We start from the raw sequence: 24357 nt of genomic DNA on the forward strand, positions 1-24357 counted from the left end.
ATCCACAAACAGTGCAATATGGTTATCACTTCCATCAGCCCCAACAATCCCCAAGAAACGTGGATGCTTCCTAATCACTGTTGCAAAGGTTTTAATGACTAGGGAGAAGAAAAAGGGCACGAGGTGACATCCTTGTCTGGTACCTCTAAAAAGAGGGAAACTCTGGGAAAGCATACCATTCACCTTCATCTGACCAATAGGATTCATATAAAGGCACTGAACTCACTTAAGAAAACTCCCCCCAAAATCAAACTTAAGAAGAGATCCAAACAAACAGGGCCTTGCCACATTGTTGGTTTCTTTAGACACTAAGAAAGTATTTGACAGAGATTGCACTCCTCTACTTCTTGCTTGATGCATCAAGTCCAAGGTCCTCTGAAAAGTTTCTGTGCCTTGCTTCCCTTTTATGATGTCAGTTTGATCTCCGTCAACTATCAAGGGAAGCATCTGCTCCAGCCTATTTGCCAGGATCTTAGCCAAGATCCTGTTATCATAATTTAAAAGTGAGATTGGTCTGTAGGAACTACAATCCACTCAGTCTTTATCTGTCTTATTATCTAGAGATAGAGGCTAAAAGAGATGATGCCAGAGACTCCTCTGCAGAACTCCTTCGTACAGTGCCACCAGCCTGGGAGCAAGAAAATCCAAGAAAGTCTTATATTATAGAAGTGACAAACTATCTTAGCCTGAACTCTTAACTCCCTTCAAAGTCACAATCACATTGTTCATCTCAACAGTAATTATGACCTCCAGATTCCCAGCTCTCTTATCTGTTAACACAGGAAGGGATGAACTACCCAAGAAAGAAGAAATCTCATCCTCAGTTGTAAACTCAGAAGTGATTAAGTTGATATAATACTCTCTAAATGAGTCACATATTTTTCTGACATCACAAGAGAATTTACCAGAAGTGGTTCTGATCTCCTTAATCAGGTTACAGCATGTTGGCACCTTCAACTTATGGGCCAACAGTCTATCAGCCTTATTTCCTTTATAGAACAGCTGCTTAACTCGGAGTTTTATCAACTTTCTGCACAACAGATTTCAATCTAGCTCATTTATTTAGAATATCATGCAATGCAGACAATTTTTAATTCCAACCTAGCTTTATATTCTAAAAGCCGAAACAAGCCCTTCCTAGCTATATTCAGTGCTCTCAGTTTTCCTCAAATAGTAGCCTTAGCCACCTTCTACAAAGTTGTCCCAGAAACCTCATCATTATGATTCAGGTCAAAGAACTCCTCAATGGTGTCCTTGACAGAAGAGAACACTTTCTCGTCCTTCAACAAGCAATCATCCAACTTTCATACTGGCAAACACTGATACCCAATATTTAAAAAGCATTGCAGAATAACTGGGGCATGATCAGACCACTCAGTTACACCCACTTTGACAGAGCTAAGTGATCCCAATTCCCCTCTTATCAATAAAAATAAAATCAATCATCAAATATAAATTATGAGGGATATAAAAGAATATTCTCTAATATTGAGATACAAGCATCTCCAGATATCTACCAAGCCATACTCAGCAAGCAGCTACTCAAACAACAGAGCTTTGTGCCGAAGGTCCTTAGAAACAGGACTAGTGTTCTCCAACCCAGGAGAAAGGATTAAATTAAATTCACTCTCTACAAATACTCTCCCCTCTGAAAAAGCAAACAACTCAACAAAGCAGGCTGCAATAAAAGAAATGTGATCAACGTTTGGAGAGTAAGCAGATGCCAGAGTTATGGAACATCCTGCCACCCTACCTTCCGCATTTTACTTACTGCAAAAGAAAAGCACCTAGCAAAACGGATGCCCACTCCCCTTTTCTTAACAACATCAGAGGCAAAGTAAGAAAAGGCAATATATTTGCACCTAAGACAGAATTTTTTGTCTTTTTAAAAATGTTTTGCTTGGACAAAATAAACCAGAGCTTTTTTTCCTAGCAGCTGCCCTAAAAAGGAAACTCCTTGATTCCCTTCACATTGAACGAGCAACAGGAAAATTCAAGGAAATGGGACATGAAAAAAATAGTAAAAACAGTCTTAACATCAGGGACACAATGAATCAGCAAATATACAAAAGCTGCAGTACAGCAGGCCATGCTACAGATAACTAAGAAGAAAACACAAAGAAAACCAACCCCCAGAAGCACCACTCAAAATCCTCTAGCACCCAAGGTAACAGAGCTAGCACCAGGAGCTTGCCAATACCCAGAGATGGGAAGAAGAAACAGCTCTCCCAATCCCAAGCAATCTCTCTACAAGGAATTATAAATAAATCCCACAAGTAAATAAAGACAACAAAGGAGCCGCCCTAAAGAAAAAGAACAGGAAAAAAGAAAAAAAATTCTACGAGCACTCCCTGAGATAAACCTATTAAATCAAACAGAATAACTCCTGTAGAATGAACAACTTTGCAGGAATCAAAACATCAGAATACTAGTAAATAATAAAGAGAGAAAAAGAAGTGGAAGAGACAACAAAGGGAAATAATATTAATAATAAAAAAAGTCCACAGCAACCTTCGTTGATACACCCATAGACCCATATGTGTGCATCCTTCCAATAAAAAGCAGGAGAACATCAATCAACAGCTTAGGGCAAATAGAGAGCAGATATAAAATGACCCAATAAGAAAAATGACAAAAGTAACAAAATCCAGATAAGAGAGAGCAAAGATATCAGCCAGGGGCTGACTAGTCCATCCAACTGCTCCAGAGAAGAGAACCTCAGTTTCTTCCTCTGAAGTTGAAGGCACTTCCTTCTGGGTTAGGCATCCACCTATTCAATCTCTGCCAGGTTAAAATGATCTCTTCTGGATTTTGGCTTTTTTTGCTGGGCAGCTCAAGATCTCCTTACTCTCCTCCAGTTCTGTGATACAAGTCTCCATTGTCCCAAGAAAATTACAATACAAAGGGGAAGTCCCATTGGTATCTTATACCTTTGTCTCTCAGGTCAGGACAGGTAAGGGGGTGAAAAGTTTTCCTTCTTTCCAAAGTGTACTGGTACAGGTCTTAAAATATTTTGACCTTCGATCCTTTGTATTCCAGTTCATTGATACTCCTGGTGCGATTGAAGAGGGCTAGCTTATCCTCAAAGTAGTGCACACATGCCATAATGACCCTCGGCAGCCTATGTTCACCAGATAAGGGATTACCAACCATGTGGGCTCTATCAAATTTAATCAGGTGTCCCCCAAAACTTAGTATACAAGTCTAGAAGATGTCATTGAGCATAATAGCTGTATCTTCATTTCTGTTCCTCTGAGGGACTCCTAGGATTCTTATGTCATTCCAATACTGGTGATTTTCCAAATTATGCTGGCACTGTTTTATTTACAAGGTTATTTTTTCCAAACCTTTTATACACCTGTAGAAATCCACTGTAGAGTCAATCTACTCTCCAATATGGATCTCATTTTGAGAAACCTTTGCCTTCAAGCCTTTGAGTTCATCTTTAAGGGTGTTAATGGCACTACTCACATCAGACTGAAGCAACTTAAATTTCTTTAACAAGGTGAGAGATAGATTCAGCCACAGTGATGTCAAAGTTCTGCAAAGGACCAGATGAGGACTTGATGACAGGCCCTGAAGAGGATGAGACTTAAAATCCAATGAACTGCAAGCCACTCTATTAAACTATGCAAGAATCACAGCACATGAGGCTTTCTATTCCATGGTTGCAGTCATAGAGGAAAGAAAAAATATCCAAAAGATGTACCAATAGATGAAAAGCATTGTGGACTGACCTAAAAAAAGAAGTTGGTGCTTCCATTTTTATTGGTGTAATCTACAGGCCACCAATTCAAACAGAAGAGCTGGACAGTGAACTAATTGAAGGTATCCAAAATGTGGGAAAGAAGGGCAAAGTGTTGCTCACTGCAGATCTTAATCTAACTGATGTGGATTGGTGTATCCATTCTGTGGGATCTGCGAGAAGTAGAGTGATAACTCAATGCCCTTCAAGGGGCTCTGCTCAAACAAATGGTAATGGAACCCCCGAAAGAAGGTATAATACTCAATCTGGTGCTCACTAATGGTGGTAATGTCTCTAATGTTCAGGTAGGGGCTCACCTGAGCACCAGTGATCATCAAACGATGTGGTTTGATTTTGCGAATAGGACACATAGAAGTCATACAAAGATCCGAGTTTTGAATTTCAAAAATACGGACTTTGACAAAATGGGAATGTACCTGGAGGAAGAACTTGAAGACTGGGAGAAAATGGGTGAGGGGGAACAACAGTGGGCCAATTTAAAAGGAGCTATTACAAAGGCAACAAATCTGTATGCTAGAAAAGTAAACAAGAGTAAGAGGAAAAAGAAACAGATCTGGTTCTCTAAGGAGGTGACTGAAAAAAATAAAGGCAAAAAGAATAGCGTCCAAGAAGTATAAAGGATCCCAAAAAAAGAACCAAGGAAGAATATCTGTCAAAACTGAGGGAGACAAAGAAAGATATAAGGAAAGCAAAAGGTTAAGCAGAAGAAAGGATGGACAAAGAGGTCAAGCGAGGAGACAAAACATTTTTCAGACATATCATTGAAAGAAGGGAGGTCAGAAGTGGTGTAGTGAAACAAGCAACAATGTGTAGAGAGTGACAAAGAAATGGCAAAAATATTAAACAAATATTTCAGTTTGGTATTCACTAAAGAAGGCCTTAAAGAAGGATCATTGCTGGTCAATAAGACCGTAGATGGGCATGGAGTAGACAAACCTCCATTTATAGAAGAGAATGTATGGGAGGAGCTAGACAAAGTGGACAAGGCCAAGGGTCCGGATGAGAAACATCCCAGGATACTGAAACAGCTCAGAGATGTGCTGGCGGGTCCGCTGAAGGATCTATTCAATAGATCCCTGGAAACAGGACTGGTGCCGCAGGACTGGAGAACAGCAGTGGTGGTCCTGCTTCACAAGAGTTGTAGTAGAGAGGAGGCCGTAAACTACAGACCGGTTAGCCTCACCTCGGTGGTGAGAAAATTAATGGAGATTCTGCTGAATGAAAGGATAGTGAACTATCTACAATCTGGTGGGTTGCTGGACCCGAGGCAGCATGTATTCACCAGGAGAAGGTCCTGTTAGACAAATCTGATTGATTTTTTTGATTGGGTGAAGAGCACTCTATGTGATCTACTTGGATTTCAGCAAAGCTTTTGATACGGTGCCACACAGGAGGCTTGTGAATAAAATGAGAAGCTTGGGAGTAAGTGCCAAATTAGTTGATTTGTAGGAGACAGAGTGTAAATGTAAATGGAACCTACTCTGAAGAGAAAACCATATTAAGTGGAGTGCCACAGGGTTCGGTTTTGGGACTGGTTCAGTTCAATATTGTTGTGAGCGATATTGCAGAAGGGATAGAAGATAAAATTTGTCTATTTGCAGATGATACTAAGATCTGCAGTAGAGTGGACTTGCCTGAAGGAGTAGAGAGAATGAAAAGGGATTTAAGAAAGCTGGAAGAGTGGTCAAAGATTTGGCAGCTGGAGGAAGAGGAGCAGTCGGGAGGAGGTGTGGCACTTTATGTCCGGGATGGCATAGAGTCCAACAGGATAAACATCCTGCGTGAGACTAAATACAAAATTGAATCTTTATGGGTAGAAATCCCTTGTGTGTCAGGGAAGACTACAGTGATAGGGATATACTACCGTCCACCTGGTCAAGATGGTGAGATGGACAGTGAAATGCTAAGAGAAATTAGGGAAGCTAACCAAATTGGTAGTGCAGTAATAATGGGAGACTTCAATTACCAACAGTACATAGGAGCAAAAACCTGCACTCCAAGCAATATCGCAAAAACCACAAGTGCAGGCACACGGTTCAGTCCTGACAAAGTACTCCAAAGCGGTGTATATATTCAATACTTTTAATTCTTCAATATTGAAGAATTCTTATTGAAGAATTAAAAGTATTGAATATATACACCGCTTTGGAGTACTTTGTCAGGACTGAACCGTGTGCCTGCACTTGTGGTTTTTGCGAGACTTCAATTACCCCAATATAGACTGGGTAAATGTATCATCGGGTCACACTAGAGAGATAACGTTCCTGGATGGAATAAATGATAGCTTTATGGAGCAATTGGTTCAGGAACCGACGAGAGAGGGAGCAATTTTAGATCTAATTCTCAGTGGAGCACAGGACTTGGTGAGAGAGGTAACTGTGGTGGGGCCGCTTGGCAATAGTGATCATAATATGATCAAATTTGATTTAATGACTGGAAAAGGAACAGTGTGCAAATCCAAGGCTCTCGTGCTAAACTTTCAAAAGGGAAACTTTGATAAAATGAGAAAAATTGTTAGAAAAAAACTGAAAGGAGCAGCTACAAAAGTAAAAAATGTCAAAGAGGCGTGGTCATTGTTAAAAAATACCATTCTAGAAGCACAGTCCAGATGTATTCCACACATTAAGAAAGGTGGAAAGAAGGCAAAACGATTACCGGCATGGTTAAAAGGGGAGGTGAAAGAAGCTATTTTAGCCAAAAGATCTTCATTCAAAAATTGGAAGAAGGATCCAACAGAAGAAAATAGGATAAAGCATAAACATTGGCAAGTTAAATGTAAGACATTGATAAGACAGGCTAAGAGAGAATTTGAAAAGAAGTTGGCTGTAGAGGCAAAAACTCACAGTAAAAATTTTTTAAAATATATCCGAAGCAGAAAGCCTGTGAGGGAGTCAGTTGGACCGTTAGATGATCGAGGGGTTAAAGGGGCACTTAAAGAAGATAAGGCCATCGCGGAAAGATTAAATGATTTCTTTGCTTCGGTGTTTACTGAAGAGGATGTTGGGGAGGTACCCGTAATGGAGAAGGTTTTCATGGGTAATGATTCAGATGGACTGAATCAAATCACGGTGAACCTAGAAGATGTGGTAGGCCTGATTGACAAACTGAAGAGTACTAAATCACCTGGACCAGATAGTATACACCCCAGAGTGCTGAAGGAACTAAAAAATGAAATTTCAGACCTATTAGTAAAAATTTGTAACTTATCATTAAAATCATCCATTGTACCTGAAGATTGGAGGATAGCAAATGTAACCCCAATATTTAAAAAGGGCTCCAGGGACGATCCGGGAAACTACAGACCGGTTAGCCTGACTTCAGTGCCAGGAAAAATAGTGGAAAGTGTTCTAAACATCAAAATCACAGAACATATAGAAAGACATGGTTTAATGGAACAAAGTCAGCATGGCTTTACCCAGGGCAAGTCTTGCCTCACAAATCTGCTTCACTTTTTGAAGGAGTTAATAAACATGTGGATAAAGGTGAACCGGTAGATATTATATACTTGGATTTTCAGAAGGCGTTTGACAAAGTTCCTCATGAGAGGCTTCTAGGAAAAGTAAAAAGTCATGGGATAGGTGGCGATGTCCTTTCGTGGATTGCAAACTGGCTAAAAGGAAACAGAGAGTAGGATTAAATGGGCAATTTTCTCAGTGGAAGGGAGTGGACAGTGGAGTGCCTCAGGGATCTGTATTGGGACCCTTACTGTTCAATATATTTATAAATGATCTGGAAAGAAATACGACGAGTGAGATAATCAAATTTGCAGAAGACACAAAATTGTTCAGAGTAGTTAAATCACAAGCAGATTGTGATAAATTGCAGGAAGACCTTGTGAGACTGGAAAATTGGGCATCCAAATGGCAGTTGAAATTTAATGTGGATAAGTGCAAGGTGATGCATATAGGGAAAAATAACCCATGCTATAATTACACAATGTTGGGTTCCATATTAGGTGCTACAACCCAAGAAAGAGATCTAGGTGTTATAGTGGATAACACATTGAAATCGTCGGTGCAGTGTGCTGCGGCAGTCAAAAAAGCAAACAGAATGTTGGGAATTATTAGAAAAGGAATGATGAATAAAATGGAAAATGTCATAATGCCTCTGTATCGCTCCATGGTGAGACCGCACCTTGAATACTGTGTACAATTCTGGTCGCCGCATCTCAAAAAAGATATAATTGCGATGGAGAAGGTACAGAGAAGTGCTACCAAAATGATAAGGGGAATGGAACAACTCCCCTATGAGGAAAGACTAAAGAGGTTAGGACTTTTCAGCTTGGAGAAGAGACGACTGAGGGGGGATATGATAGAGGTGTTTAAAATCATGAGAGGTCTAGAACGGGTAGATGTGAATCGGTTATTTACTCTTTCGGATAGTAGAAAGACTAGGGGGCACTCCATGAAGTTAGCATGGGGCACATTTAAAACTAATCGGAGAAAGTTCTTTTTTACTCAACGCACAATTAAACTCTGGAATTTGTTGCCAGAGAATGTGGTTCATGCAGTTAGTATAGCTGTGTTTAAGAAAGGATTGGATAGGTTCTTGGAGGAGAAGTCCATTACCTGCTGTTAAGTTCACTTAGAGAATAGCCTCTGCCATTGGCAATGGTTGCATGGAATGGACTTAGTTTTTGGGTACTTGCCAGGTTCTTGTGGCCTGGATTGGCCACTGTTGGAAACAGGATGCTGGGTTTGATGGACCCTTGGTCTGACCCAGTATGGCATTTTCTTAAGATTCTATGCAAGAAGTTCAGAGTAATGTATCTGTGGTATGGTAATCTAAAAGAGCTGTATGTGATGAGGGGAGAAAAACTGATGTGAACGGACCAAGAGAGGGATCTTGGGGAAATAGTGTCTGGAGATCTGAAGATGGTGAAGCAATGTGATAAGGCTATAGCTAAAGCCAGAAGAATGCTGGACTGCATAGAAAGAGGAATAACCAGTAAGAAAAATGAGATGATAATGCCCTTGTACAGGTCCTTGGTGAGGCCTCACGAAGTACTGTGTTCACTTCTGGAGTCCAGAAGAAGAGCGACTAAAATGGTGTGGGGTCTGCATGAGAAGATCTATGAGGAGAGGCTGAAGGATCTGAATATATATACCTTGGAAGAGAGAAGGTGCAGGAGAGATATGATACAGACCTCCAGATACCTGAAAGATTTTAGTGATGCACACTCGACAAACCTTTTCCATTGGAAAGAAATCAGTAGAACTAGGGGTCACAAAATGAAACTCCAGGGAGGACGACTCAGAACCAATATCAGGAAATATTTCTTCATGGAAAGGGTGGTAGATGCCTGGAATGCCCTTCTGGAGGAGGTGGTGAAGATAAAAACTGTGAGAGAATTCAAAGGGGTATGGGATAAACACTGTGGATCTCTAAAGGCTAGAGGATGGAAATGTAGAAGAAAATGCAAGGGGGTAACTTACTGGTGCAGTGGTTACTACCCTTAATCAATAAGCCTTCATACTGCAGCAGTCAAAAAAGCAAATAGAACGTTAGGAATTATTAAGAAGGGAATGGTTAATAGAACGGAAAATGTCATAATGCCTCTATATCGCTCCATGGTGAGACCATACCTTGAATACTGTGTACAATTCTGGTCGCTGCATATCAAAAAAGATATAGTTGCGATAGAGAAGGTACAGAGAAGGGCAACCAAAATGATAAAGGGGATGGAACAGCTTCCCTATGAGGAAAGGCTGAAGAGGTTAGGGCTGTTCAGCTTGGAGAAGAGACGGCTGAGGGGGGATATGATAGAGGTCTTTAAGATCATGAGAGGTCTTGAACGAGTAGATGTGACTCGGTTATTTTCACTTTCGAATAATAGAAGGACTAGGGGGCATTCCATGAAGTTAGCAAGTAGCACATTTAAGACTAATCGGAGAAAATTATTTTTCACTCAACGCACAATAAAGCTCTGGAATTTGCTGCCAGAGGATGTGGTTAGTGCAGTTAGTGTAGCTGGGTTCAAAAAAGGTTTGGATAAGTTCTTGGAGGAGAAGTCCATTAATGGCTATTAATCAATTTTACTTAGGGAATAGCCACTGCTATTAATTGCATCAGTAGCATGGGATCTTCTTAGTGTTTGGGTAATTGCCAGGTTCTTGTGGCCTGGTTTTGGCCTCTGTTGGAAACAGGATGATGGGCTTGATGGACCCTTGGTCTGACCCAGCATGTCAATTTCTTATGTTGTTATGTTCTTGATGCAACTCCATCATGGCTCTCTGCTTCAACTCAAAATTAATGTAGTCAAACTTTACTAAGTCTACGTCACTGAGAACAAAAATGATGCTTAAAGTGGTTGATTGGCTTTAATTTTCAAGATATGCTACTGGGTCGGTATATATGACCTTTGACTTGAGAACTGCGGAAGATAAGTGAGTTAAGAAGGGAAAGAATCTCACATTAAATCAGAGATGATGCATTTAACTGTGCACTGCATGGCAAAGAAAAGATGGCATGGAAAGCCTTCCAGTTAGTTGTAACTAATTTTGTCAGAAACAACAAGGCAGACAACTACAAGGAGTTGGTGGAAAATCTCCTCAAGGCATATACAAGCTTTAGCTGCAACATGTCACTAAAGATACATTTTTTGCACTCTCATCTAGAATGTTTCCATCAAACTGTGGAGCAGTGAGCGATGAGCATGGCAAGCAATTTCACCAAGACATTGCAGCAATGGGAAAACTGTTTCAGGACAAATGGAGTCCATCAGTGCTTGCAGACTATTGCTGGACAGTGACAAGAGATGTTCTATTTAATGAATACAAGAGACAAGTCAAGAAGAGCCGGACTAAACTATGTACATATATATACATAATAGGTTTTGGCTTTTGTTTCGTAGTAAATTTTATTTCTGTAATCATTTTGCTGACAATTTTTAAATGTTACTTAAATAGGACAGGTAAAATATTACGCAACCATAAATACACAAAAAGACCTAAGTTAATGTGTAATTAAAACTCTACTATCGATGCTCTATCTATGCAACAGATATAGACGTAAAATGTAAAAACTTAAATAGCATAGAAATACTAGCCAATCAGCTGGTTGTCATATTTGAATTAAGCACATCAACATCAATAATAAATGGCACATTTTATTGCCAAAGCAGACGACTTCTACAAATACATATACCAGTGTTACCAAGCATGCTGTAGAGTAACAAACCCTGCAAAAAAAGCCACTCAAACCTCTCATAGCTATTAGTTATTCCCTAAGCCGCACATTTTTCTCTCAGAAATTAACGCCTGCCCAAGGAAAGGCGTTAACTTGAAAGCACTGGGAAAAGTGTACAGAAAAGCAGAAAAAAATTGTACACCCTCCGACTTAATATCATAGCGAAATTAAGTCGGAGGCACCAAAAATTTAAAAAAAAAAAATCTGCCTGCCGGTCGGCAGGTTCAAAAACAGACACTCAATTTTGCCGGGATCTGTTTTCCGAACCCGTGGCTGTCAGCAGGTTCGAAAACCCACGCTGTTAAAATTAAGCATTGGTTGTCGGACCCACTGACAGCCGCTGCTTCCACTAATAAGGAGGTGCTAGGCGCGTGCTAGTGTCCTTAGCGCCTCCTTATTAGCGCGTGGCCTCATTTGAATACAAAATGGCGTGCCCAGGAGAGGTGCCTGGGCGCGCGTCGGGAAAGCGGGTGCTTGACTCGGAGCGCCAGCTCTCTCGTACCTCTTATTGCATCGGCCTGATAGAAAGCTTGAAGGAGATTTTTCCCCTTTAAATGGGAAGAAAAATATTTGAAATATCTAGGGAGCAAAATTATGATGGATTAAACAGGTAATGGAGTTAAAGTATTACCCATTGCTAAATAATATATTTAAAGATCTCCAAGTGTGGAAGAGTGAGTCAATGTTGTGGTTTGGGTGGATAGCAGGGATTAAAATGAATGCCTTACCTGAAATCTGTTATTGTTTACAAACATTGCCTATTGAAGTGCCAAATGTTATGCTTAATAAGATTCAAAAGAAGTGTTTAGATTTTATCTGGAGGCAGAGGCACCTGAGACTTCGTAAAGCCTTACTGTATTGGCCTAGAGGTATGGGAGGGCTGGGGATGCCACATGTAGAGAAGCATTAGTGAGATTTGCAGCTTAGAGCAGTGGTAGAGTGTCAGTTTAGGAAAATAGTGAAAAAGTGGGTGCACTTCAAACAGATTTTTATGGGGAGATATCCGATTTTATCCGTGGGTAGTGAAAGGGGACAGTGTACATAAAGTTTGACCTTAACCCATACTTGATGCATACATTAAAACTTTGGGACTTAAGATACAAGAGTATGATATCTTGGTGAAATGTTTCTCCGCTGACCCCACTTAGATATAATTGGTGGTTTTTAAAAGGTGGGAATAACAAGGATTATCCTATGTAGGGCAACTTTGTGATAAAGGTGTGGTAATGAATTTTGCTGATGCTAGAGATAAGTACTTCTTACGAAGGATGTGCATTCGTTTCAGCGGTACATGCATTCCTCAACGAAATGGACAGTATGTGTGTATCTCTTTATTAACAATACATGCATACTGAGGTACATGTGTGTACTGCCGAAACAGCTGAAACGAATGCACTTTCCTACTCCTTACCTAATGAGGATTTATTTGCCTTTTTTCAAGTCAGGCATTACCTTGAAGCTGTGACAGGGACATTTTTTTGGGAGTGGAAAGAACAAGCTTTGAAGCATTGTGTGCTAAGCCCTTGGTTTTTAAAAGCCTTATATCAATGATTTATAAGTTTTTGATCTCTAACCCCTTGACAAAACTAAAACGTGAAGAGGCCTGGGAAAGGGACCTTAATTGTTTTAGAGAGGAGGAGGACTGGGAAGACATCCGCCTTCATGTGGCTAAAACTTCTGTTTCTGTACTTTTAGCGGAAAATACATAAAAGGTTTACTATATACATGGTACCTCACACCCCTTCTCGTGTGCACAAAACGTATGGCCAGGTATGCAATAGATGCTGGAGAGAATGTGGAGAGGACACTATGGGCTATATCTGGTGGAGCTGTTCTTTTATTGCTGTCTTTTGGAGGGAAGTTAAGAGTCTCCTACAACAAATGGTACAAATCACAATAGCTCAGTATCCAAAAATTCGTTTTATTTAACTTACCAGTGGGGGCAGCATCACAGAAGATAATCTACTTATTACGCAAGTTTTTATCGCTGCCAGATACACAACTACAGTGAACTGGAGAAAAGCATGTGCTCCAGATCTACTGTATCTGCATAAAAGGCTATGGGATGTTTATATCATAAAAAAGTGGCCACATCAGACATCCCCCATAAACAAGCCCTTCAGGACTTGTTTATGGGAAACATACTTTCTGCCTTTAAGGCTATATGGAAACCATATGAGCAGTATAAACTATTGCAGGAGGCATCTGACTGAAAGGGAGAAGGCGGTTCTATGTGGTTTCCTTGTAATGAACATACTTAATAGAAACTTACAATAATAATTTAAATTAAAAAATAAAATTGTCTATTGGAATATTTGAATACCCAATTGTGCGCAGCCATTTTTCGGAACACAATCGCACACGGGAACAGGCGCTGGAAAAGCCATGTTCCCCCTCACACAAGAAATCCAGCGAATGAACCCTCAGAAATTCCCAGGCGCTCTGGCTGACAGCTGAACAATGCTGTCGATCCCTGCCCATTATGGGGGTTACTCTTCAATATCCCACCTACCTGCAAGATCCACGGGTGCTTTTCTAGCCACGTACCTCGAGGCTGATTTTCAAAAAGCAACTATCCAGGTGATTTCTCTTGGGAAATTAGTTACAAGAGCCACCGGGACAAAAGCACCCATGGACTTTGTATCTCCCATTTCTGCGGGTCAGCTGCACGCTGAAAAAGTTCACACTTAGATTTAAACATCAAATACACACACACACACACACACACACATATGTATTTTCCCCTCCACCTCTTGAACGCAGTTTTCTCTGCAACTCAATTCGGCTGCTTAGTGAAACTTGGTGGCTATATTTATCCACTCAGCAAGGGAGAATTTTCCGTCCCACAGATCTTTAGCTTCCCCGCTGGGATCTTTCTGACCCGTGAACCCTCCCTCCCTCCCCCCCCCCCCCCCCCGAGTACCTTTTTAATACCCCGAGGACCATTACCTTATTCAGCCACTTCAGCCCCGGGATGGCATTCCCTTCGATCTGTTCTTCTAGCCAAGGTCGCATTCGCATTCTTTCTACTGGCATATTTACCCGCTAGTTACGTCAATTAAACAGCCCTAAAGAAAAGAGAAACATGGAACAGTTAGTTTTCTTTATGATGGGGGGATTGCCATGTCTTCATAGGCAATAAAGTTCCCAACAGCCCTGAGAAAAAATGAAAAGCACAACGAGACTTCAGCAACCGCTCTAAAATTCACCTGCATGTCTCGGACTTCAGGGAAGGCCATTAATTTACACTCTTGCATGACCGGAGAGGGAAATGACACACTCAAAGCAGTGTAACTGCTTCACTGAGCAACAGTAGAGCTGTGAGCTCATTTCTGTACCATTTTTCCCCCTTTTCATCATGCCCTGTAATTCATGGCAGGAAAAGAGGGGGAGAGAGAGAAGACTGAGTGCTCGAAAGCCGGTTTATCAGTTTCCAGTTAATTAGTTGTGAACGATAGTTTATTTAAAAATGGGACTCTTTTTTTCCATAAACCGTCTCTGCTGTTTTCATCCTGCATGCAGAAAATCTACAAGTTTGCAAACCCTCTTTATGAGAAAAGATTGTATATAGGGGCATGAAATCTAATCTCAAGTTGAAGGGTCCTTGTCAAAGAATTGTTTTATGGGTCAGCCCCGAGGCTCAGTGAGGGTCCTGAATCTGATTCCTGGGTCAGATCTTCTTCTCCATTGGTCATCTAGGGATATTGCTGCAGAGGTGCTCACAGTCTCTGGGGAGGAGGGGGTATCCTTGTCATTCTGCAATGGTGACACCTAGAGGCTGGATTTATGGCCCCATGACGGCATGCTTCTGGAATGAGCACTGGTGCATGGTCCTTTGGCTAAGGACTCCTGCTACAGTATCTGGGCTAGGTAAATTGGAAAGGGATATAAAACAGGAGAAAAGAATCCCTAAAGAGTTATGAATGAAGGCTCACAGTTCCAGATCCAAGTCCTGATTCTGAATGAGCTGGAAACCCAACAGAGCAGGAGAAACCAGCATGTTAAAAAAAAAAAGAAGGAAGGAGCAGCATTTTAAGTACCTGATTCACTAAGGGTTTTTCCCATAGACACAAAATGGGAGAAAAGCCTTAATGAATCTGGCCCTAAGTCTCTTAATCATACATAAAGCATGCATATTCTCACATAGATATTCGTAACAAGATAGGAAGGGTAAATTGTCTTCAGTTTGTAAGAGTACTTCCCCTTAGTTTAGGCAATCACATAAGCCAGGGGTGAACAATTCGAGTCCTCGAGGGCCACAAACCTGTCGAGGTTTTAGGATACCCTAATGAATATGCATGACATAGATTTGCATACAACTGAGGCAGAGGGTATGCAAATCTCTCGCATGCATATTCATTAGGGATATCCTGAAAACCAGACTGGTTTGTGGTCCTCGAGGACTGGAACTGCCCACCCCTGACTAAGCCAACATAAAATATATTAGTATGCTAGAAATCCAAGAGCAGTTCATGAAGTTGGCAATAGGCAACATTTTGGCATCATCCATCACCACTTCCTTCTATCTTTTAGAAGAGAAACAAGGGAATTTTAGATGGCCTCTCTTACCCTACTGTACAAAAAGACTGGTCCTTTGAGAGAACAGGAGTTTGCAAGGCCAATATGCCCCTCAACCTTCAGGATTGGTGGTTTTCATCCCTCCCTCTCTCTGGGTCAATATTATTATAAACATAATTAATAGTACATTTACAAATCTCTCTCTCTCTGGAGACAAACCTGAAAAGTAAATCCACTGAGGCTACATCACAGGAGAATTGCCTGCAACCAATGTTCATTCCTTTGAGCAGCACAATTACGGTACAGGTGCATGCTCATCTCTCTCCAGGGTGGCTCTATAATTAAGCAGGGTGAGGCAGCCACCACACACTGCCAGTAGGAAGACCTATGACGTGGTGCAGTTTGGTGATGTGCTAGTAGGGTTCCCACATCCTGACAGCGAGAAGAGGCCCCACATAGCAGCATCATTTAGTGACTCTCTGGCAGAGTTCCCACACCCCTCCAGGAAGAAGAGAGCCCGCGCAGTGGCACTCCATGACCAGCAGCGGACCCGATGATGATCTGCCAGTGGGCTTCCCACACCTGTCTGGCAGGAAGACGATGATGATGGCCCAGGGGTGGGGAGGAGGGATGAGTCAAATGGCAGGGATGGGAAGGGGACTGAGTAAGAGAAAGAAAAGGAACGAAAGAGGGGAAAGTGTGAAGGAGGGAAACAGAAGGAGAGAGGGAAAGGAAGAAGGATGAGTGACAGAGGGAAGAGGAGGTGAATGGGAGGAAGAGCTGAGGGAGATGGAAGGGGATAATGGGGAAGGGGTGAGTGGGAGTGTGAGAGACTGAGAAAGGAGGGAAGCAGAGGTAGTGAGAAGGAAGGGGGCAAGAGTGAGGGCATAGGAATGAGTGACAAGAGTGAAGGGAAGGGAATGAGTGGGTGTGAGAGACAGAGGGAAGGGAAGGGGCAAATGAGTGAGAGGGAAAAGAAAGGGAAAGGGAATGAGCGAGAGGAAAAAGGATGAGTGATTGAAAAGTGAAAAGGATGGAAAGGGAATGAGCGAGAGGAAAGGGAAAGGGAGTGAGCAAGAAGAAAGGGAAAGGGAGTGAGTGCGAGGAAAAGGATGAGTGATTGAAAAGTGAGAAGGATGGAAAGGGAATGAGTGAGAGGAAAGGGAGTGAGTGAGAGGAAAAGGATGAGTGATTGCAAAGTGAGAAGGATGGAAAGGGAATGAGTGAGAGGAAAAGGATGAGTGATTGAAAAGTGAGAAGGATGGAAAGGGAGTGAGCGAGAGGAAAAGGATGAGTGATTGAAAAGTGAGAAGGATGAAAGGGAATGAGCGAGAGGAAAGGGAAAGGGAGTGAGTGAGAGGAAAAGGATGAGTGATTGAAAAGTGAGAAGGATGGAAAGGGGAGGTGGTGTAAGAAAGTGGAAGAGGGGAGAGAGAAGAAGAGAGGGGGGAATGGTGTGAGTGTGAATGTGAATAAATATGAATATGTATATAAAAGAGAGGAGAAAGTTTGTGCGTTCCCTGCTCTCCTGTTCCTCCTCCCCCAACCCATTAAACCATGACAATCTCAGGGTGACTGGAAATCAAAAGTTTCCAGGTATGGAGAGGGGGCATAAAGATTTTTTTAAAAATATCGCAAGGAGACTATACCCTATGTATGTACAAAATCCAACCAAAAAAAACAAACAAAATACATTTAAAATTAATGTAGGAAAACTTAACAACATAAATTTAAATTTAATATTTGAAAAGGCATCACATTTGGAGCCTCACCATAGATTTAAGCGTAGACATCCACCCCTTGTCATCATCTGCCAAAAAAAAAGAGTCTTTTTAAATTTTCTCAAAAATATTTTGAGTATAAAATTTGTGCAAATGTCAATGAGTGAAAGTTAAACAAAACACTTAAAAAAAATGAAGATGCCACACGTCTGTCAATGAATAATAGCATAAATTCTCAAAAAATAATTAGCTTCTCACATGTGTAACAGAAGAATTATAATCCAAGCAGATCTGCAGACTATAAATCCATAAATAAATCAGGAAGAAGTTTTTGCTTTCTGTCTCCATTTGCTGGAATGGGGGACATATTTCACAAGTATGGGCTGGTGCAGTGAGATGCTAAGGAAACTCTTTTTGGCTAGCTTAATGAACTCTGGATTTTATAAGTAAAATACTTCTGCATAACCTGGCATATACTAGCTCCATATCCTCTCAAGGCAGCCTCGTATGGTTCTTTATTACTCTGAACAGTTCTTCTCAAACTTGCACTATCCCTGCCTGTTTTGAATAAATTCATAGATAAACCATAAGACTGTTTTTTCCCTGGATATTGATGAACACTTTTCAAAGAAGCTACTTTAGACAAAGTGTCAGTCTCTAACCCCTCTAGCAGAGATCACATGCACCTTGAAAGACAATTAGGTCAAATACTGATCTTGATGTTTTCATAACATAATTATTACCACTCCCAATCTTGACATTTAAGTCTAAACGAATTTGAAAATAGCCCATGGAAAAGACAAAATTCGAAACAGATTTACATCATGCCACTGTGCAATAGTTTCATTACAAAACTTGCCGGATATGTTGGCCCTGAAATTAACTGTACCATCCCAGCTGCAGACATTTCAGTGAGGAAATCCTTTCACATACAAAGAATAATCTGCATCTTACTCGCAAGTTAAAAATCAACAATTACTAATAACTTACTCTTTTTAATTGCAAAATAGCTATTGCTACAGCTGACTGCAATATTTGGGTAATTTGAAACTCAGAACAGGTCTGTATAACAAACTGACCAATCTAAAACTTGTAATAACAAAACTTCCAGATTTATGCTTGGCTCAAAGACCAACCTGTGAACTTGTAACGACTCTGTATATATGACAAGAACCTCCATGCTTACCAACCCGAGCCTGCTCGACAAAAGTGAACCTGGAAGGACAAGCTCAATTTAGCAACAAAATACCTTCCTCTCTCTATGCCAGGATTTAGTTATCAACAACATATCTAGTGTGCATTGTAAAATTATATCACTAATTTGATCCTCTGTTTCTTACAGACCTCATATTAATCTAACCAAGTTGAAGATTCAAGATATGATTATTAAAAGTATAATTAGTACAGTCAATTTCATGGCTCCTAGAGAGATGTACTTTTTGCTTGTGTTTTCTAACAGTTTCAGGTATAAAAGCATTCTTTCTTAAGTCTTGAAATGACCCCACCCTATAATAAATGAAATTCACATCAGCTGTTTTCTCATATCACATACTACTAAACATAAACTTCAGCATGTAAATCAACCTAAAAAGGTGGTCAATGGTCTAGAAATTGCATAATTTCAAAAGCTAATGCTCATAGTGGCCCACTAAGGGGCATACAAAGGTGTGCGCCTCGTTACTGGATCCCTTAAATGGCAGCCAGTCTAGCAAGCAGACTCCTTTATTGGCGCTGCACTGGCCCGGATGATGGTGTCCCGAGAGGGGTGTGGCCAATCCTGCGCCGATTCAGAGACATTTGATAGAATAAAGGCAACGTATACCTTGATGCAGGGCTTTGTCAACTCAGTTCAAACTCGCCCTGTTAACGTACCAGCAGTCTTGTACAAACCCTGCAATTGTGCCAATACCACCCACTTTATAACTTGAGATGGGAAAGGATTGTAGGGACTGGTCGAAATCTCCTTGACTGGATCCAGAGAAGGCTTTTTTAAATTTTATTTTTTTAGAAGGAATCAAATTACCATCAATTAAGAGACTTGGGAAGATACCCTTCTGAGAGAGAAGAGTTAACTGCTATTATCCAGGTCAAGCAAGGGGCTAGTCCAACCTTCGCTCCCTTACTAAGCTGTGATGGGCCTGGATCCAGAGGGGATGATGAGGAATTTACATCAGAGAGGATGCTCAGCACCTCATTTCCTTTTTATTTTAGCAATCTACTATGCTCTTAATCAAGTACTGTTTCTCACAGCTGTGAGGTTTGGGCAAGTCCTTATAATATGGGTAGCCAGGACTGACGCTTCTCCCAAGCCCGCCCCTTTACAACCAAATAAATACACATACAACAGATTTGGGAGTCAACAGGCTGCAGCTTTATTAAACACCCCGAGAGCCCGAGCCATGCAAATGTAAAAGCACATTTGCTTACCGTAAACGATGTTTCCGTAGATAGCAGGATGAATTAGCCATGCTGTCATGGGATCTGTCAATCAGGCCCGGGAGGCGGAGCTTGTCAAAGCAGAGAACAGAGCTTTGCTCTCTGCGGCTGCGCATGTGTTCCCGCGCAGGAAAGTAACGGAATCTCCTCAGTCTGTGATTAAGCTTTAGTGTCGTCGAAGACTTGGTGACTGCCAGGGAGGAGGGTGGGTCAGCATGGCTAATTCATCCTGCTATCTACAGAAACATCGTTTACGGTAAGCAAACTTGCTTTTTCCCGTCAATAGCAGGGCTGAATTAGCCATGCTGTCATGGGAGTCCCAAGCTCCCGATCACGTTGTTTATGATATATATGTTTGTACGTGATCTTTGACAGTGTGGCAGTCACCGTGGACAGGAGGATAGAGATGGCAGTATTGCTTGCCCTATCTTCGCATCAGTGGCTGCTTGTTGATCAGGCAGTAGTAAGATGTGAAGGTATGAAGCGATGACCATATAGCTGCCTTGCAAATGTCTATGGCTTGTACATTCTTAAGGTGTGCCAAGGAGGTTGCTACTGCTCTGACTTGGTGAGCTTTAGGAGTAGAATGTAATTGTAAATTCTGTTTATCATAGCAGAATTTGATGCACTGTACTATCCAGCTGGAGATGGTGCGTTTAGCCACTGGTAATCCAGGTGCCTTCGGATCAAAGGAGACAAAGAGTTGAGAAACACAGGAGTCCGAGTTTGTTCTTTCTTTGTAGTGTGCTAAAGCTCTTCTACAATCTAGTGTGTGCAGTAGTTTTTCCCTAACATTTGCATGAGGTGTAGGGAAAAAGGTAGGTAATTCCATGGTCTGATTGAGAAGGAATTGAGTAACCATTTTTGGTAGGAAGGATGGGTGAGTTCAGAGAACTACCTTCTGGTGATGAAATTGCAAATATGGAGGGTAATGAACAAGGCCTGTAACTCACTAACTCTTCGTGCTGATGTTATTGCAACCAGGAATACCAATTTCCATGTGAGGTATTTTATGTGTGCCAAGTCCATGGGTTCAAATGGGGAAAGCATGAGCTATTCCAGAACTATGTTGAGGTTCCCTGGAATTGGAGGTTTAGATACCGGAGGACGAATGTGAGTTAATCCTTTGATGAAACAAGACAGTAATGGGTGATGGATATAGGAATATCATTGATTCATCTTTGATAGGCGCCTATGGCGCTGAGGTGAACTCTGATGGATGATGTTGCTAGACCAGCCACATATAGGGGCGGATTTTAAAAGGCCTGCGCACGTAAATCCTTCTGGATTTACGCGTGGAGGGCCCTTGCGCGCCGGCGCGCCTATTTTGCATAGGCCGCCGGCGCGCGTAAAGCCCCGGGACGCGCGTAAGTCCCAGGGCTTTGGAAAAGGGGCGGGGAGGGGGCGTGCCGTGGCGTTTTGGGGGCGGGCCCGGGGGCGTGGCGCCAGCCCGGGGGCCTCCAGACCAGCCCCCGGGACCGGAACATGGAGCGGGGCTGCCGGCCGGCGGGCGCAAAGTTAGGGGGGGGTTAGGTAGGGGAAGGGAGGGGAAGGTGGGGGGAGGGCGAAGGAAAGTTCCCTCTGAGGCCGCTCCGAAATCGGAGCGGCCTCGGAGGGAACAGGCAGCGCGCGCTGGGCTCGGCGCGCGCAGGTTGCACAAATGTGCACCCCCTTGCACGCGCCAACCCCGGATTTTATAAGATACGTGCGGCTACACGCGTATCTTATAAAATCCAGCGTACTTTTGTTCGCGTCTGGTGCGCGAACAAAAGTACGCAATCGCGTATTTTTTTTACGATCTACCCCATAGTGTATGAAGATAATCAATGAGCAACTCCGGTGAGCAGTCCAATGGTGGTACACCTTTGGAAGTGCACCAGGCAGAGTAACGTTTCCATTTATAGCTATACTTTTTTCTGGTTGAGAGTTTCCTAGATTCTAACAAAATGAATTGTGCTGAAGTGGAAACTCCTTGTTCTGTCAGAAGGAGCCTCTCAATCTCCACGCTGTCAAGTGTAGAGATGAGTGTAGCGGGTGCAGAAGTGTCCCTTGATCTTGGCAGAGAAGATCTTGTCGATTCAGTAATCGAATTGGATCCATGATGGATAGCCGGAGAAGGAAACTGTACCATGGTTGCCTCGGCCAGGCCGGGGCTATGAGTATCAGTTGAGCTTTGTCCGCTATGCACTTCTGAATTGTTCTTGTTATGGGTGGTATGGGAGGAAAGGCGTACAGGAGGCCTGTCATCCACGGAATGAGGAAGGCATCTTGAGCGATCCTGAATTGGCTTGGTCTTATCGAGCAGAATTTGGGAACTTGAGCATTGATCTCTGTTGCAAAGAGATCTATCGAAGGTGTCCCCCACTGCATGAATATGTCCTGGGCTATTTCTGTATTGAGTGCCCATTCGTGAGGATGAAAGATGCGACTTAGTCTGTCCGCTCTTGTGTTTGCAACTCCTGGTAGGTAAGTTGCTTGGAGATGTATGGAATTCCGGTGAGCGTGTTCGAAAATTATCAGGGTCTCCTTGCAAAAGGACCATGAACCGGACCCTCCTTGTTTGTTGATGGAAAACATTGCTACTTGGTTGTCCGTGTAGATCATGACCCTGCGTCCTTTCAGGTGGTCTTGGAATACTTGTAATGCATTGCGAATCGCTCTGAGCTCCAGTAAATTTATTTGCAGGTTCTATTCTGAGATTGTCCATAACCCTTGTGTTTCGTAAATCTCTAGGTGTGCACCCCAGCCCTTGCGAGACGCATCTGTGGTTAAGACTGCGTTTTGAGGAGGGGAACTGAACAATGCTCCTTTGGACAGGGTGGAGTCTAGGAGCCACCATGCTATGTCCTTTTTCATTTCGGCGGTCAGTGAAATCTTCTGTGTCAATGGTTGTGAATGTTGTTTCCATTGATGTTTTAGACCCCATTGCAGGCATCTCATATGTAGCCTGGTGTTGGGAACCGTGAAAATCGCCGCCACAATGTGGCCCAGGACTAGCAACACCTGTCTCGCTGACGGACTCTGAGTATGGTTCAATGTGTGTAGAAGGTGACGGAAATGCGATATTCTGTCGGTGGGTAGGTTCTTTGGCGTTGTACGCGGAAGTGTCGTCGGTGTCATGCGCATAGAAGAATTGTGCGATGATCCCTCTCTAGGCGCCGAAGTATTGGGCACCGATACTTTTTTGTGCGCATACGGCGCCTTAGGTGCTGACGGTGTAGGCGCCGAGGTTTCTGGCGCTAATATGTCCTGTTGCGGCACTTCTGGCTCTGTGGATTTTCTAGAATCCATTGGCCTTTGTTGTTTTGACCTCTCCTTACCTCCAAGAGAGGAGGATTGAGGATCCGACGAAGATGTTCTCTTTTTTGAGGGAGCTGATGAAGTCGGTGGGCCAAGCGATGAATGAGCCTCCAATGGTTCCGTTGAGGCAAAAAGTTCCTGAAGCCTGTAGGCCCTTTGCTTTAGTGCTCTAGGTGACATCCTGGAGCAAAATTCACAATCTTCCCGATTGTGATCTGGTCCTAGGCATTGGTAACATTGGTCATGGCCGTCCGTGACCGACATTACTTTGCTGCAATGACAGGGTTTAAACCCCGATTTTGACATGTGTACTACTTTAACGCTGAGGAGAAGAACACCTCCGCGTGCGATCCCGCTCGTGGAAAAAACAGACTGAGAAGATTCCGTTACTTTCCTGCACGGGAATACACGCGCAGCCGCAGAGAGCAAAGCTCTGTTCTCTGCTTTGACAAGCTCCGCCTCCCGGGCCTGATTGACAGATCCCATGATAGCATGGCTAATTCAGCCCTGCTATCGATGGGAAACAATGTATTCCCCCATTTTCACCCATCCGCCACAAACCAGCAAGATGGGCAACCCAGGCTATCCCAGCCTGTATGAAGTGCTCATCCTTTATCAAATCCCATGACTCCCATGCTGCCTCGGATCTTGCAATCCACTGCATTCCAAAAACTGCACTATCCTATGTTTTAGTAGCTATTCCATTAATTTGTTCACCACAGAGGTCAGACCAACCAGCTCGTAGTTCCCAGCCTCCTCCTTACTTCCACATTTATAAATGGGAACCACACCCACCCATCTCCAGTCATCAAGGACAAATCCAGACTCTAAAAAGCATTGAAAAGGTACTTCTGACAGAACCTCTGCAGGTTCCCTTAGTACCCTCTGATGTATCCCATCCAGCCCTATTGTGTTATCTACTTTCACACTTTTCTGAAAATTGACTGAAGTTTACCCGACTTCCAGTTTTATTAGTGTTTGTTTTATGTAGTCCTGCTCCTTCCACAGCGAACATCGAACAGAAATATTTGTTAAGCAATTGCTTTTTCCTCATATCCCTCCCCTTCACCTCTGAGTCTCGCAATGCCATTTTTGCACTCCTATCACTAACCTAGCTAAAAAAAATAAATAAATAGTCTTTGCTATTTTTTCTTCCATTTCAAATGTTTGCATTCCTGACTTGCCTTTCTTCCTCATTCTGAGATCTCTTCTAGTTTAGGAATGTGGACCTTTTCTCCCTCACATTTTCAGCTACTTGTTCAGAAAACATTGCAGCCTTTCTTTATCCCTTTCCCTTATTTACTTTGTTAACAAAAAGGTTAATTGCTCTTAAAATACCTTTTAGTTTTAACCACTGTTCTTTCTACTCCCCCTAGATCTTCGCATCCAGCTGACTCCTTGAGGTACTCTCCCATTTCAACAAGGTTA

General features: G+C 42.4%; 1 protein-coding gene across 8 annotated transcripts in view; it reads right to left on the reverse strand.

Moving 5' to 3' along the window:
- The window catches only part of IRF2 (interferon regulatory factor 2), a 152067-nt gene that overhangs the window by 49368 nt on the left and 78342 nt on the right, over positions 1-24357 (reverse strand). For 4 of the 8 annotated variants that reach the window (XM_029584519.1, XM_029584591.1, XM_029584385.1 and 1 more), the window contains 2 exons: positions 17245-17282; positions 13904-14022 (listed from right to left, as the gene is read on the reverse strand). In XM_029584519.1, coding sequence (XP_029440379.1) covers positions 13904-13990 — 87 coding nt within the window. In that variant the 5' untranslated portion in view covers positions 13991-14022; positions 17245-17282. The remainder of the gene's footprint in view (positions 1-13903; positions 14023-17244; positions 17283-24357) is intronic. The other 4 variants (XM_029584746.1, XM_029584673.1, XM_029584455.1 and 1 more) reach the window with 1 other exon arrangement.

This window comes from Rhinatrema bivittatum, chromosome 1 (genome assembly GCF_901001135.1).
Source record: "Rhinatrema bivittatum chromosome 1, aRhiBiv1.1, whole genome shotgun sequence".
Taxonomy (NCBI): domain Eukaryota; kingdom Metazoa; phylum Chordata; class Amphibia; order Gymnophiona; family Rhinatrematidae; genus Rhinatrema; species Rhinatrema bivittatum.